This window comes from Barbatula barbatula (genome assembly GCF_947034865.1).
Source record: "Barbatula barbatula genome assembly, chromosome: 14".
Lineage (NCBI taxonomy): Eukaryota > Metazoa > Chordata > Actinopteri > Cypriniformes > Nemacheilidae > Barbatula > Barbatula barbatula.
The window spans coordinates 3,552,389-3,569,792 of record NC_136777.1 but is presented as its reverse complement, the minus strand read 5'-3'; the positions used below and the strand labels follow the sequence as shown (position 1 = coordinate 3,569,792).

At 38.7% G+C, this 17,404-nt stretch overlaps 1 protein-coding gene across 3 annotated transcripts in view; it reads left to right on the top strand.

The window, feature by feature from the left end:
* The first annotated feature begins 5,063 nt into the window (after nt 1-5,063).
* The window catches only part of prkg1a (protein kinase cGMP-dependent 1a), a 43,853-nt gene continuing 31,512 nt past the window's right edge, over nt 5,064-17,404 (top strand). For 2 of the 3 annotated variants that reach the window (XR_013787599.1, XM_079473677.1), the window contains exons 1-2: nt 7,928-8,564; nt 12,277-12,443. Coding sequence is in view for 1 of the 3 variants with exons in the window: in XM_079473677.1 (XP_079329803.1) it covers nt 8,266-8,564; nt 12,277-12,443 (466 nt within the window). In the remaining 2 variants the exon portion in view is untranslated. Of the gene's footprint in view, nt 5,569-7,927; nt 8,565-12,276; nt 12,444-17,404 lie in introns of those variants that run through there. The other variant, XR_013787598.1, reaches the window with a different exon arrangement.

Sequence of the window (17,404 nt, the reverse complement as noted above, 5' to 3'; positions counted from 1 at the left end):
TTTTATTATCTTATTTTTCAAAAAGAAACGCCTACCTCTTTATCCAATGGAGTCCAATGGACGTCTCCAACAGGAGGGAACTTCTGGGAAGAATTTGATCACCAAGCTAAGTAATCCCACCCACACATGCTTGAACCCATACATTCACCGGTCACATCAGAATCTGTTGTTTCCCAGAAAGGGTGGGACCAAAGCCCAGGGCATCATATGGACTAAGGCCTGGCCAGGTTGGGGCTTGACCGGTCATGTCCATCTGGCCTGAGAAACTGTCATGACTATAAATACCGCACACACTTTCAGAAGTCAGAGTCAACCCAAAAGCAAGCATAGATATAGTCATATTTACAGAAATAGTGATGTAAACATTTGCAAAGAAACACACAAACACGCTGTGGTATATGGTTTGAGACTTGCTGTACCCTGAAGACCAGTCAGAGTGAGCGCTCGCACTGTGTAGGGACCTTGTTCTGAACATTTATGGTTAAGTAAATAACATCTGATTCCTCAAGTTAAACTTTCCTCCTCCAGGAATATATGATTAGCAAAATGTGCTTTAGACCGGTTTCCCCAGATCCCATTTGACTGAGTTTATTTTTAAACCCAACTCTTGACACAGCTTAACATTGATTTACTACAGATTGTTAGTGCGTAAAAATAGATACTATTTTTAAAAGCTGCAATTTTTCATGAAAAAATAGGCATTGTCATTTTTTATTTTCACTGGGACTCTAAGAAGTGGCCCAAGACTTTACGGAGAAGCGATAGATACAGCCGCGAAAAAAGTATACAAATTATTAAAATTTTCATTTTTGTTTCATTCTGTGAACTACTAACAACATTTCTCCCAAATAATATTTTTTTTCTATTTGCATTTATATCCAGAAAATGAAAACTGGAGAAACAGGTCAAAATAACAGAAAGGATGCTCTGTATTTTTTCAGACCTCAAATATTGCAAAGAAAACAAATTAATATTCACCTTTAAGTAACACAACAGTAATATATCTAATATTGTTTATGTAATTTGTAACAAAGTTTATCATTGCTGTTGGATGACTTTGTCACTCCTGATGTTGGATTCTTTTGAAATTCAAGACACATTGGACTGTAATGACCACAATACATCTAGAAATGCTGATTAAAGGAACATATGGAATGTTCTCTTACATTTTTGCATGTCTGTGAAGTCTGAAAAACTAGTATGTATTTTTATTAGTTTTGATAATTATTTATTTGAGCTGCCCAGCTTGATTTAAACTAACAGATATCTTGTAGTTCTAGCGAGCAAAATTAAAATGTCATTAAGAAATAAGCAATTGAATGTGCACAGTTATCATCAGGGTGCTTTCTTTAGTCATCATAAGCATGGAGTACAATATCCTTGTTTGATGCCTGCATAACATGTCTTCAAGAACTGGGCTGGGTTGTTAAGAACGGCTTCTCTGCCCAGCCTGCTAACTAAGACATCTGCCTGTTGACCTTTCTCCAGCAGTTCTTTTCCTACTTGAACGATGCACATACACATCTTCACACGTGTTCACCCTAAACACTGCAGCGCCCACACACAGGAAGGGGCAGCCATGTAGACAGATATGCTGTTTTCCACTGTAGCTACAATTAGATCAGTTTATCAGAGGAAGGATTGTGTACGTGCTCTTGCTGTGGCTCTCGAGGTTGGAAGCTATGTTGGCTGTCTTTAACCTCATGGCAGGAAGAGGGTCTCTCCGCTGCGTGATCTTAGCCAGCCCAACCATTTAAGGCCTGTTACGCTCCTTGTGCACGTGTATACACACACCATCACTCTGCGAAAACACTGCGCCAGTGTCAACACAAAAACATCTTAAGTATCGGTCTGTACAGTGGGTCTGTCTTTGTCTGTCTGTATAGAAGTAGCCAGTATCAGTATATTATGAAATATTCTTAAATTATATTTTTTTGTGTTAGCTAGCTACATTTTTTGAGTTATCATTACTTAATCAAAACAATCCAACTGTAGTTTGATTGATAAAAAATGGACATATACTCTTCATCTATTATCTATGGTATTATTTATCATTATACAATTCAGTCTATTAAAGATGTTCACACAAGGTAGGGTTATTTTCTATTTTTATTAAGAACTTAATGCACACCAGCATCCGTTGGTTGTTGGACTCTTGAGGAACAGGTCAAGAATGAAAGACCACATTCGACATAAGGGCAAGCCTCCAATGCTACGGCCCATAAATTCCAACAGATGTTGGAATTTGGGGTTGAAAACGCAAAGATCCAACATTTCAATGGTTTAGCAATGCCTCTGCATGCTGATGGCAATGAAAGCGCTGACAGTAAATGAGTGAGTCAGAAGGTGAGTGACTCAAAGATTTGTTTATTGAACACCGCGTTCAAAAAACGTCAGCAAGACACAAGTGGGAGAATAGACTTTTGTTCATCATAACAGACCGTCAGCTAAGAAGAGATCAACAGCTCAAGTCTAATGGTGCGCTGCATTGATCAATCATGTTATATTATGACCATATTTCCCCTACTCTTATACGACTCCTACACATGACAGCTAAATATGTAAAAAAGATCACCCCCTTAGAGAACATTGTGTAAATCCACTACAATACAACCTGCGTAACCTGAGGGGGGACAACAGTGTGAGGAACAAAAAGATTAAGTGAGAAGCCAAGCGAGATCGATGAAAGCAGAAGTCAGTTCGGTTTATCTGAGGACGGATTTCCTCATTTACAGATATGTGAGCCCAGGTCCTGTGAACTGACAGTCAGTCAAATGTGAACAGGCAGAGACACACTAATAAGTGTGCGCTAGCTTCTCTTGAAGGTTATTTTGTAACATTTCGCAGCCCTTGTTTTCTTACGACACATCTGGAAGCCGCTGAGAAGGGCATTTCCACCATTAACCTTGGAAAAAACGACTCTTTATTTCAGAAACAGGAATGTTTACGTATGGTAACCAGTTCAGGGCATTTCTGATACTAACGACAGTTTAACCTAACTTATGCCCGCTTTCACAAACAAGGCTTAAGCCTAGACCCAGACTAAAAAGTTTGAGCTGTCGAAACAATTGCAATGACATATCCTAAAACATCAGTGCTATTGTTTTGTCTCAGGATTTATTCTAGCACAGTTTTTACCAGCTTTATTGTAAAAGCTACTATCCTGATTCAACTGAGACATAGTCCTTGCTTAAGCAAATGTAATGTTTACATTTATGTCGAAAATTTGAGCGGTGCTGAAAAATACGATATTTTCAGAAATGGTTGTGTCCATACAATGGAAGTCAATGGGGCCAGGTTGTTATCGTGCCACACTCTTATATTTTCTTTTGTATTCTGCCGAGGAAAGAAAGTCATACAGGTTTAGAAAGACATCGGGGTGAGTAAATGATGTAAGAATTTTCATTTTTGGGTGAACTATCCTGACTGTTTGTTTATCCCTCATTTGCATCACATAAAATATGGTGATAACTGAGCCCATAATCGTGTCCATCACATTGACCGTATCTCCTTACTGACTTCCTGTATCCCAGATTTCAGAGTGCAGAGGCAATAATGATCAATGACTGACAGAAAGACCTCTGGTTCTGAATGTATGCTATTCTGTTTCAATGGGAGAGGGAGAGAGAGAGAGACAGTGTAGCAGGAAAGAGATGAGTAACGTCTGTCCCTGTTCTTACCCCCAGCGCCTCCTACAAGCCCCGCCCTCCTTAGCCTGTAATCCAATCGGTCCCTCAGGTACACAGCAATCCTGTGCTAATCATTTTGTCATCGTTCACACAGCAGGAGAGTGAGAGAATGAACTCGTATCGCATCCTTGTGATTTACACCAAAGTCAAATTACATCTGAAACATCCTTGTATTATATATTTGTAAACTACCTCATATACAGGGCTAGGCAGGCACAATGTAAACTAAAGGAAGAGAATAAAAGTTAAAGGGCAAATTCACCCAAAAATAAAAATTCCGTCATCATTTACTAACCCTTACAACGCCATGACCCATTCACTTTTACTGTGTAGACGCAACACCAAGTGAATGTGTGCCAGTTAACAACATTCTTCAAAATATCTTATTTTGTGTTCTGCGGAAGAAAGAATATGTCATGCAGGTTTGAAATGACAAGAGTCTGAGTAAATAGTGACAGAATTTTCATTTTGGGGTGAATTATTACTTTAATAACTGTACTGGTCAATAGATGGTTTTATATCCTAAATTAAATCAACAATGCAATAAACCACTTAGAGAGTGCATAGTGAGTTTATGAGTTTAAGCTCCATTTACCAAACCTTTTAATATATTACATTTATTTTATCATATTGCTTGCCTTTCAAATAAATAAATAATTAATAATCCTGATAAACAAACTATTACTTTAGACAGAAGTCATCCTGACAACTTTCACGATGACCGAAGTTTAAATTTAATTCCTATTTATTCTCTCTTTTCCCTGGAACTGATTTAGAACTCCCTCTCGTGAATGTGATGTTTTCATATCACGGGTGGCTAGTTATGAATGCAGAATAGTCTACTGTATTTCCCTGGAGTGATTACAGATGTTAATATTGCTATGAAAAAGTACATTATTCAGCTTCTCCAAAGGGTCTATGCTAAAAATGATCTTAAAACAGAGAGTTTTGTCATCTTGGATTGAATGATATAAAGTGTCTAAATATTCCGGTTTGTGATGTTCGTGTCGGGTTACACAAAGTTACGTCATCCTTTAATCACATGACCGTGATAAAGAGGCGCACATTGATTTTGAGGGGCGCCGGTGTCTTAATTGTTTCATCGATGTTCAAAGCACGTGAATAAAAAGGTGATTCGTTGTTATCGTTCTATTTTATAGTCTGTAAGATAGGTGTGTAGTTTTAAACTTATTTGTGATGACCATCTTAAAACACTGCATATTTGTATTAGTCTATATTTATAAATGGCTATCGCCACTGCGCATTGAAATTCCAGTATAATGCTTTATATGTCAGGCTATATCTCGTTTCGTTTAGGTTTCCGTACACCACCGCTCCTCTCCCCCACCACAGACACACACACAAAATTGAAACTCCGCCTATAGCCTACTGAAGACCCGGTGGAAGAGGCGACAGCCCGTGCCCTGCGCGTGTTTTTTTGACGGGAATGTTTGGGACAGAGGTGACCGACAGCGGGACGGACACAGAATCGCGTCTCCAACTGTAAACACGTGGACAGATCAGCTGTTTTACACTGGACCTCCAAAACCCGAGCGCATCTGGACGCGTGATACAGTGCGCCTGGTTGATTTCAAGGAATAAAGTTATTTTTTTACTACCTCAGAATGAGTGACCTAGAGGAAGACTTTGCCAAGATTTTAATGTTGAAGGAGGAGAGGATACGAGATCTGGAGAGGCGCCTGGGGGAGCGAGAAGACGAAATAAACGAGCTGAAAAGAAAGCTTCACAAATGTCAGTCGGTTTTACCGTCCGCGCAGATCGGACGCCGGACGCACAGAGCGCAGGGAATATCAGCCGAACCACAAACGCACCAGGATATATCAAACCAAAGCTTTCGGAGAGTTGCCAAATCTGACAGGTGAGAAATACAAGAAGTGTTAAAAGTGTGCACCTGATGCTTGCTGTTTTTGCACGTTTCTTGTGTCATAATTGTAATAGTTTCATACTTGGCGTTATTTGGTGGCACCGGTGCGCGTTTGAGCTGGAGGATTCAGGGCATGAATGGAGAAACTCATGATGACAGAGCATCTTTGTGCAGCTTCAAAGAGGGCAGGAGGTGGAAGAGAGAAAGTATCATTGATCCGAACCATCATCATCGTCATCGTCAGCTCCCAGAGGGCTCCGCGCACAGGAAGCCTTGTGCATTATCGGCTTTTAGGGTTTGAACGTGTAGCGCCCAAGAGCCTGTCTGAGGATATTTAATACGCCATTAGAAAGTGCTTTGTTTGACCATATGGTTCCCCTCCCATCAGCCATATAGCTCTCTGATTCTGTGAGGTTTTAACAAAAGAGTTGGTAGGATTGCTGCATTTTACACACAAATATAGAGTTTTTGCTTTGATTCTTTAAAATCATCATCAACAGATTTGATGGAGTCAATTACATCATCTTTTTAATATGAAGCCAAATTTTCTTTGAGTCACAACCAGCATATTGTGGCTCTTTCTGTGGAAATACTTTATTCTTCCCATCAATTCTATTCTGCTGAAGCTCACACATCCCCGTGGAACACATTAGCAGCATCACTTCACATTTGATTTGCATGCAGTAATGGCCACCAGAGGGCAGACGATTGTTGGTTATCTATACATCACTTGACTTGAGGGCCATCTAATGACCAAATTAGTTTAGTAGTCTTTAAAATAGCATTTTAGGAATAATCACACTTTGAGCAGAGGATGTATAATTATGTATTAGTGGTAGTGTTGTTTGCTGACAGGTGTGCTAATGATTACCACCTTAATGCTTTCATTAGGAAGAAGCAGAGAGTTTGTGGATTAATGTGCCTTGCATGAGACCAACCAAGTTGATAAACAAGTGGTGCATTTGTGACCCTCGGTTTTATTAAATGTAAAAAAATAACAAAACACGATTTAAGTTTTATGTTATGCTATGTTTATGTTACTTGAGCACCTTGCTAGTGATGGAGAGGTACTGTTACTCACAATCTCAATTAGCATCTTTATAGTCACAATGTTGAAGTGATGATATGGAAATAAAAATTGAATTTAAATCCACGCAGGCTGTGTGAACTCAAAAGTAAAGTAGATTTTCAATGTCCAATGTTATTTTATTAGAGTTGTCAAGGGTTCATCCCCTGAGTAAACATTTGTGTTGGGTCAGTCAGATCTTGCTGGTATCGTCTAAAAAAAGAGTTGGTGCACTTGTAAGGGTTCCAAAGAGACAAAATGGCGGCAATTGAGAGTCTGTGGCAGAAGAGAACAGCCACACTAGTCATGTTACAACAGATCCTCTTTCCATCGATCCACAGAGGAAGAACCCTGCAGGAAGGTTTATAGAGGTGAAATTTAAAGCCTGTTTTCCTGGGAGAGGTGCTTTCAAGGGCATTGACAGCAAAATAGAGATTGCATTAGAAAAGAAAACATTCCCGAAAAATACATTCTCAAGTTATTTTTGGTAGATGTAGATTTGTATGATTATTCAACGGAATGGATGCACGATAAATATTTAAGTGCCGTTGCGGGCCAAGGTTGTTTCGGTTACAAAAGATGAGAGTTTTGTCTCACTTTAACCAGGTTTTATACTGGAATTTGAATGGTAACACACAAATGTAACGTCACAGTTTTTTATCCTGCTTTGTAGCTACTTATCATCATTTCATAAAACGCTTTTTTGTTTCTACTGCGTGTCTTGCCTATTCTGACACCAGAGGGCGCCTTATGTCCTTATAAATGCCAGCTTTGGGTTTGGTACCTATTACCATGAAATATCTCCTCCAGCTCTCAGAACGGCCTTAAAAAGGTCTTCAAACCCTAAAGTCATCTTATAAGATGCTTTTAATATGCCTCGATAAACTTGTGACAACCTAATGAACAGGGTAAGAATATAGTTCAAAATAAAATATGTGTAATATAGTTGACCGTCCCCTTACTGTATCTAAGATTTCATTTAATTAGCTTTCTTCAAGTTTGCTTTTAACCACACTGAAAAAGACTATAAGCTTAGTGCTTTAAACTGACATGTTTGATATGACACAGCTTAAAAAATATAGGGAAAATATATATTGTTTTTTATATTTTATTAAGTCGTGTCAAATATTTTTCCTCCATCAATCTGACTTTTCCTTGCTGTACAGCGGATTTGTTAAAAGCCACATCAAAGGTACATTGTAATCCATCAGAGAGGCTGACAGTTCAGGAATTCCGTGCTGTTCTCTGACGCACGCACGCGCGGGCTCTCCGCTCGTTCATCACGTCACTCCACGCGAGCCACGCGAGCGCGCACGGATGCGTTCCGTCAGCGGCGTGAGGACTTGAGCGCTGTTTCTTTTCTTTTCCCACACGGATGAACTGACGGAGTTTTTCTACTGTTCTTATGGTTTTGGTAGTTCCAGTTCATTCAGGACTAGAATAGAACAAAACGGAAAAGAACAGGAAAGAATATAAAATAAGAGAATACAAGAGCGCAGAAACGCGTCTCTTTAGTGGGTCGGATTTCTTTCCTCTCCGTAAAGTTACTCAAAGTGCAGTTTGGCGGAGATCTGCTGGGTTTTATTCGGCTGTGTTCGGTTTAACTCGGTTCGGAAAGGACGACGATGGGGACTTTACGCGACCTCCAGTACGCGCTTCAGGAAAAGATTGAAGAACTGAGACAGAGAGACGCGCTTATTGACGAACTGGAGCTTGAACTAGACCAGAAAGACGAACTCATTCAGAAACTGCAGAACGAGCTCGATAAGTACCGCTCAGTGATCCGCCCGGCGACCCAACAGGTCCAGAGACGCACGGAGCTACCGGAGCATCAGCGCACCAAACGACAAGCGATCAGCGCCGAACCCGCCAACGTCCAGCAACTGAGTCACGTGACACTCCCCAACGTTCCCAAGAGTGCCAAGTAGGTTAAAATGTAGCATTATACTATTTCCATGAAACAATATTTAATTCATATAGTAACACTTTAATGTCTACAATTTCATTGCAATGATCAAAGACCACTTTAAACTATTAACGAAAGTTAATGTTGGTCTAACACATTAAAATCGTCCAATGCCACAACAAGAAGAACATAACAAGGGGTAGTTCATCCAAAAATAAACACGATGTGCTCTTTTATTCACCCTAATGTCCTTTAAAGCCTGTGATTATGGAACAAAAAAAATATTTTTTTAAATTGTGAAGTAAGTTTTGTCCAATGTTGTATAACATTCTTAAGATTATCTCCAGAAGAATGAGGCGTATGGAATGAGATGAGGTTGTGTGAATGATGAAAGCATTTTGGGTGCACTATCCCTGAAACAACATTATATTCACGCAATACCAGCTTGCTATCAATAATTCAGTTGCGTTCATTAAATACCACTTTACGCTTTACAACGGCAGCATTAAAGTAATCCTTTATTCAAATCATACATTCATCTCAGTGCTGAATTCACTGGCACACATTTAACATTTTACTTGCCAGAGCAGATTGATAACTTTGAGTGAATCGCCTGTTGTTCATGAGAACACACTTATATAAAATTACCATGGTAACCGTAGTGTCTGCCAAAACGCAAAAGTAGCCCTTTCTCAATATTTAATATTATTTAATGCATCTCGTTCAAATTGTGAAATAAACTTTATCAAATGTGATTTATTTAATGATAGTATAAAGTGCATCTTTACTGCGGGGACAATAACTGGTACAATGGCTGGAAATACAGTTACCATGGTTACATAAGGAGGGCAGTATCATGTAAATCCAAAAACTCACAAAGACAAACAAACTCATTATGTTCTGTTTAAAATGGCATTCGTTGACATTTGCTGAGGCGTATCATGGATGACACTCCAAGAAACTTAGATTTTCCCCAAAGAACCAACTGATCCAGGAATAATGTGCCCGAGCTAATGTGAGCTATATATTAAAAAACAAATACTGAGTTATAGTGACGCTGAAGGGATGAAATGCCCAAGGACGTATAATAACTGCTTTGTTTAACAGACTGAACATTTATTTGCCTATCAAAGCAGCCTGATACCGTTCAGCAGGGGGATCATTTGGCTCATGTAATTTACATGATCATCTCTTATTATACACATAACAACCTGTCTTGTTGTGCTTTAATTGAATGGACCTGACCAGACTAAACACACGAAGGATCTCTGTGTGACAGCCTCCTGCCACGAACACACACTGCTCTCTGTCAAGTCATTTGCATCTAGTGGTTTGGCATCACAGCTACATCTTTGTTCTGTTTCAGACCAGCGTGGTCCACCCCATCTGCTGTGCATCTGACGTTTGACAGTTCAACACTGTATTCATTTACAACATAACCTTATTTTGTATGGAAAAAGCCTTTGAGCTCCATCCGAGTGGAGACTGGTTTGCCTTTTGTCTTTCTGTAGTCTTTAGCTGGTGAGTTTTGTAATGAAAGAATATTAACGTTTAAAGAAAAATAACAGAAGCTGCCAAAACTTTTTGTGGAATAGCCAAAAAAAGGAATGAACTGACAAATCGATGTTGTTTTTGTCTGGAACCTTAGAATGTGTTGGAAGATTTAATATTTTTTGTCAGGCAGATAACCGTTGTTTTTGGATGAAAAATCCATTTGTCTTTATTTTTCCAATGCAAGATTGAATCTGTCCTGTTGCTTTCTTTACTTTTCTTTTCCATAGTGGTAAACACAATGCCCTACTTTCACCTTAAATCGAATAACCGAAATTCTTAACATTTGAATGTCACTCGAATGTCACTCTCTGCCCCGTAATTTCACCCCGGTTTTATTTGATCAAACTATTTAACTTTGCAGTGGCATGTGATAGGATAGAAATGATGAAAAACCAGAAGTTTTTGATCTAATATAAAGATTGAAATATTTTCTCAGAGCTCTCAATATTTTCACATTCGGACAGCTGAATGTAGTTTGAAATATCAAAGATCTGGGGGTTTGTGCTTTAAAAGGAATGGCTGGATTGGAGTCTTTGACCTTTGGATATTTCATGTCATTTATTTTGGTCTTGTGGTTAAATCTAGTAGCTAGTCACTGTTGTGCTCTTCATCGATGGTCAACCAGGATTGTATTTCTGATGAAGTTGGGTGGCCAAGGGATTCTTGCTTGTTACGAAACCTGGATGAAAATCCAATGTTGGTGAACACCAATGCATAATGCTGGGCTGGTTCAACCCATTGTTGGGTAAAATACTATCGATATCTGTCAGATTTCACCCAACAATCCGTCAAACAACCTAGCATCTTGTTTGAGAGTATGGCTGTCCAACTAGCCTAAAGTATGTTTATTCTCTACTGAGGAAAAATATTGCAAGACAGAAAAGCCAACTAATATCTGCAAATGCAATGTTAAAATGTATTTTTCCGGGAATTGGCAGTCATGGTCAATTTCTGCATGCAATCTGACATGGCACAAGTTAAATGACAGCATTTTTTGGTAAAACTTCTATACCGTTATTATAGTTTCATATGCAAGATCCATGATCACGTCTGCATACCACGACAAGTTGTTAAGACATTAAGTCTCCACGTACACAACATTTTCTCAAAATCAGTCTCAGCATACTTTGTCCTTTTAAGGGAGGCAGTTTGTGGACATGTGTGATGTGAGTATCCTCCTTCAAAAGGCAGTGAGTTAAAATCTAAGTCAAACAGAGGCTGAAGTGTTGTGGATATTGGGGTAGGCGGTCACAGGGAGCTTTAGAGGTCATTTGCTGTAAATGAGGCCAGCGATCCCTGCGTTTCCACAGGATATAAAACATTTCCCCCATTTCCCCCAGAGACTCTCCTTTAGAATGCTGATGTCACAAAATGCCACAAAAGTTTAGCATGATTGCATAAGTCCAGCCACACACATATAGCCTAATTGATAAGAGATCTCAACAGTGTCACAAACTGTGCTATTTGTTATTTGGTCTTATGTTTTATGGTGCTGTACTCGTCATGGATGTCAACAATGTGTGTTTCATTTGATTTTGCTAAAATTTGCATCAGAGTAATATGAGAAATGCACTGCAGAAAGTACTGGAGAGATGTTGAGAAGTCCCTGTTTTTTCTCATGGTGGAGCGTGTCTGTGGAATGTAAACAAAGGGGGGATCATATGTAAGCTTTTGTGGGATTTAGCAGCAAAATCATTTGCCCTGTATCAGTTCAGTTCATAAAAACAGGAGAGCTGCTGTCATAATAAAGTGTCTGAGACGAGAAACATTTATAGGTGCTCGGAAGTGTCATATACACAGTATGTTAGTTGTATGTCTGCTACGATAATGGGATTTAAACACGTTTTTGATAGCTTTTGGGTGGCAGAGTTGCAAATATATTGCTCAGGCGTAGCCCTTTCATAATTTTGTTGGAGTTCAAAATTAAAGTATCATCTTCCTTCCAAATGGTTAAAAAAGACTTTAGTGGCAAATCTGAAAATAGAATTTGACAAAATGTAATTACCTAAATTGGTGTGCTTGTGTGTGGCATCTGTGATGCAAACCTTTGGAACCTGTCTTTTGAGGTTTATTTGTTGAGACTATTTACTTTTATCGTGAAATGTGTTTTCGTTGTGGAGCATCTCCTTCTCTTTACTGAATAACCCACAGCTTTTTAACCTTCCTCACTGTGCAGGTCTAAGGAACTTATCAAATTGGCTATCCTGGATAATGACTTCATGAAGAATCTGGAGATGTCTCAGATCCAGGAAATAGTGGACTGTATGTATCCAGTGGACTATGACAAAAACAGCTGTATTATTAAAGAAGGAGATGTGGGCTCCCTCGTCTACGTCTTGGAAGGTGAGGGACAGGAATGCTGTCAAAAAAGCTGTGAGAGAGTTTGAAATGTATGTGGGATTACGCCAATATAAAAAAAATACTGAAGAAAATAATTAAAGAAGTTCATATGACAGATGCACTGTATTCTAAGATGTTTAAAGCCGTCATGTGAGAACCAGACCAACGAATATAAATTTGGATGAAAATAATAGGCTGTGAACGGAAGAACATTTACATCATGCATATTTAGTACTTTTTTGCCTCGTAATTTCCATTCGAAGCCGCCATTAATGTTGTGTATATAGACCATTTTGCAAGATGTAACCAATGCTGATCCAGAGGCACTTCCTGTTTGGTTTTGTTTTACACCTAAAGACCATTTAAAATGTAATCGAAGTGTCAATCATATTTGTGAATTAAATATATATGTGAAATAAACTAAATAAAAAAAAAACAGAAACAGGAAGTGCCTCTGGACCAGTTTTGTTTACGTCTTGGTAAAGGGTCCATTAATGTAAGAGGTCAAACACTGTCACACAAGGGTTCGTGCTACTGATCTCTGAGTGGATCTATGATATTGATGCCTTGATTAAATTGCGTTGATTAGGCTCCTGTTAAATTGATCTAGTCAGAGAAACCTGTTAGAGCTGTTGGGGTGACCACTGTCCCCCAAATATGGATAGAATCAAGATTAATTATCCGACCTCACTGCTAAAAGACACAAAAAATTGAGCAAACTCTATATCTGTGAATATCAACACACATACCAAATAATAATAAAACAAGAATAAATAATGAAACATTTAAAATTCTGAAATGAAAAAATACCTTTTTCTTTATCTTTCCATTAAAAACTTAATTTCTTAAAAATGAGCCACTTCTGAAAGATTTTGAACTTTGGCACAAATGGAGCGAGCCCAAATCTCAGATATAAATGATCAGAATGTTTCAAGGATAGCTTGAGAATGCTCATTCACAGCTGTTTTATTGTAGGAGACAATTCTCATTGAGCAGCCTGCAGATTCAGTGACACCTAAGAATTATGAAAACCTTTGAAGCAGGAGAATAAAAGCAAAGTCTTCTGTTTTGTCTTCTCAAATAAATTTTTGTCATTATTCATCAATGCTTTAATTGCTGTGGCTCAGTTTAAGATAAATATTCAAAATATCATTTAGAAGTAATTTGCATAAATGCATTGCAGTTGAATATGTGTGACTAAACTATTGAGTGCCTTTGAACTCACTGCAGAGTTACACAGAGTTGACGTATTTCATTGTAAAAAAATGAAAGTGCCACATAAAAATGATTGACAGACCGGATTGTGTTCTGCAGGATGATATACAGAAGTTAATGAGCTCTACATCTAAAATTTCGATCTATCTCTGACGATTTTAAGTAAATATTTTGGTGACACTTATAACAAGTAGGTTCGAATTTTCCTTGGACATTTACGTATGTCCCAATCAATACAACTGACTCGGATGTCATTACATCTGTGTCACAACATGTCAATTATTGTATTTAACAGGAGAACTGAACCAGAAGATTTGTTCGTGTTCCTGAAGAAAACAAGGCACACTTGCTTTGAATTAAGTCATACTCAAGAGATTCAGTGCTTTTGTGGTACCAATTAGGCATTCATCCAACAAACCTAATCCTGGCCGAGAGAGATATCTGCTATACACAGCGTCAACACAATACATTGTATGTTCCAATTCTGTGACGATAAGAAAATAGAGTATAAAACCAAATTAATATTTGCAGATATTTCTTAAGAGTATAACAGAAGATCAGAGAGAATAGAGGATTACGAAAGAAAGAAAACAGATGACCGTTTCTGAATGGAATCCTCCATTCAGACTTCAGCTTTAGAAGAAAATATCTGTTTATCCAACCCGAAGTCTGGATCTTTCAGCAAAGGTCAGTGATGGCAGTCAGAAGCTCGATAATAGTGATCTGACCAGCATTTCCACTTAAAGCCCATAATCACATTAGGTGAGTCGTGTATTTTTGGTCTAAAAGACCTTGTTGGGGAAATGTATTAGGGGCTGGTGAGCATTTAGGCTTTCAGTCACACAAGATGGATAGTTAGTTTGGCCTTACGAAAGGAGAGCCAAGTAGGAAATGATGCCACGCTATTATTGTGCCTTAAATGTCATTTTAGTGTGTGCGCTGAAGTCGCCATGTTAATCAGGTCCAATCTGAATAAATAAAGACACGCTTAATGACTGCAGATAATGTCAGCTCTTAAATTTCAGCTTGTGCATCTGATGCATAATTTCAGTAGATTGCATTAGCCTAAAGCAGTGGTTCCCAAACTTTTTACAATGGCGTAAAGCCCCAGGGATTTAAAATCCTTCCGCGTACCCCCTGCGTAACGTTTTATATGGGCAAGTGCTGAAAACCCACTCTCGCAAAGGTACGTTGTGGAGAAATGCAGTAATGTTTTTAAAGCACGCTCAGCTAAGGCTGGATTCTCTGCACAGTAATTTTTGTATGAAGTCAATTCTCAAAGCGCCACTCGTAGAGATTTCAATTTAAAACTCTCTTGCTAAGAAACAGGCATGTGCGCTGGTGCCAGGGAATGGATTGCCAAATCCAGCACGACCCTGTACAACCCTGAGGACACCTCAAAAAGGTGTTTTATTTTGTCACGCATAACGCTTTTAGTAAGGCTGAGTTCGTTTGCTAGCAAAAAATCATGCAATGACGAAAAGGCTTCATGTTGTTCTCATTACGTTAATGCAATTAGTCCAGAGAGCAAACTTTCTGATCATGGCCTCAGTTTTCCCTTCAATCTGATTCTAGTCGCTCCACCTTCCTTGTTAAAAAGTATATCTTCCATAACTTCAGCAGGAAGAATTCAATTCTTAATTTGCCTTATGTAGGTGTCACGGTTGCCCTGTCATCAGTCATCTCCAGTGCACTACATCTCCCAGAATTCCCCTCTGCTCATCACCTTCAACAGATCTGTAATCAGCACACCTTCCTGCCATCGCTTGGTCACCTCCACCAGAGTATATATAGCATGTTCTGTTTGTTAGTTTTTGTCGGCTCTCGTCTGTAATTTGTTAATGTTATGCTGTAAAACCTGGTTCTCCTGTGCTTTACAAAATGTTAGATTATTAAAAGACTCTCTTGACTACCCCTTGTTCTCTGGCGCATACTTGGCAACAAGCGAGGTTCGTGACAGAAGACCTGACCTAAACGGAAAGTTGTGGCGACTTTTTATTAAATGTTTTCAATAATGTGCTATAATTGGCCAGTTAACCGTAGTGATTGGTCGAATACAGTAAGCGTGTGACAGAAATATATCGCATCTTACCATATTTGCAACATCAGGTCCCAAAGCAATTTGCCCACCTTACTTGCGTATACATTTGGACGTAGATTTGTGAGGGTGTGGTTACACGATGCGTTTCAGGCAGGTCTGGGTGAGCATTGGCTTTTAGATAGAGACGTAAAATTGCAAAAAAGTGTGGGACCAAAAGATGCATTCTAATACATGCATGGGCAACCTGTTACACGCCAAAGACACAGAAAAACATGTATTCGCGCCATATGACCCCTTTAAATCAAGTCCTAACCGGACCTTATTTCCTGACGAATGTTTTGTTTCACTCAGACGTATAGCATACAGCCTGCAGAACAAACACAAGACAATCTCCCATCATTTAATATCTGTCTTCAGTGGGCTTATCAGCGACCCACTCTCTTTATTTCATTTCATGCATTATTTCTTGCCTCCCTGTTTGATCACTTAGCATCTGTCTCCGACTTAATAATGTTTGTGTAGTACAGCCCATGTCAGAGGAACATCTCTCTCCCTACCTCTCTCTGCCTCTCTCTCTCCCTTCTTATCTCTGTGAATCATGGGCAATAGATGATTAGCTGTAGGGCATTAATAGGAGTTGAAGCTACGCCTGGGCAGCTATGAACAATACCGCTTAATAACCATGACAGGGCAAACACTAAGAACAAATGTGGGAGGGGGGTCACCTGTCATCTAAAATATCCAGCCCTGTACACACCAGTGTGTGGTGTGTGTCCGATGTTGCGTCATGTGAAAATTTCCATTCTTTGCCCAAGAAAAACATCAGTGCATTTTGGGAAAAGTAATCAGTTGTTCAGAGCAAAGCCCTTGACCATGAGGGTCATAACTTCCTTTCTGTTATGGAGGAGGAACTGAAGGTCACACTATATTGTACATTATTACTTCCTGTTTCTGCGGTGGGTGTATTAGCTGGGGAAAAACATTTAAGGCAGTCAAATTTCAGCCTTTCAGTTTGAATCAGACCATTAGCTGAATCTTTCCATCGTTTTGACTAAAATACTTGCTGGGAAACTCCATAAATGTTTGTTAAAAAGACTAACAGTTTGACATATATTAATTTAGTTAATTTTCATGTTTGAAATGTTTAATCATGCCTTGCAGTGCTGATAAGCTGTTTTCATTATTTATATTTAATTTTTCAATGGCTCAGTTAGTGATGTTGAATTTTTACGGCTTTGTTGTGGAGTTTTAATGAATTTTTAGCCTGCTTTGAATTTTATCTTGTCCGTGCACTGACAATGCAAATGTTATTTGCATGTCATGGCCACTTATTTAATGTGATCTTACAGCATTTGGTTTAATATTTATACATCACGTACACATACATTACAAAATGTTCCTGCACTTCTTATCTTAAATACTTGAATATTGATATAATAAAAATATAATAATTTGTATGTTCCTACAGTCATTAAGCTTGTGATCAGAGAGGTCCATTTAAACGTTTTTACGATGTGGTGACACATGGAAAATAATTGAACGCAACAAAAATACGAGGAACTATGGATGAAGCTCTTTTTGTGACAGGCGCAGTTTTACTTGATGGGTTTATCTTCTAAATGTATCTGCGTGCATTTGGTATTTTTCAGAAATATCAGAAAAATATATGGTGTACATTCACTGTGACAAAGACAAAAACAATTTTTCT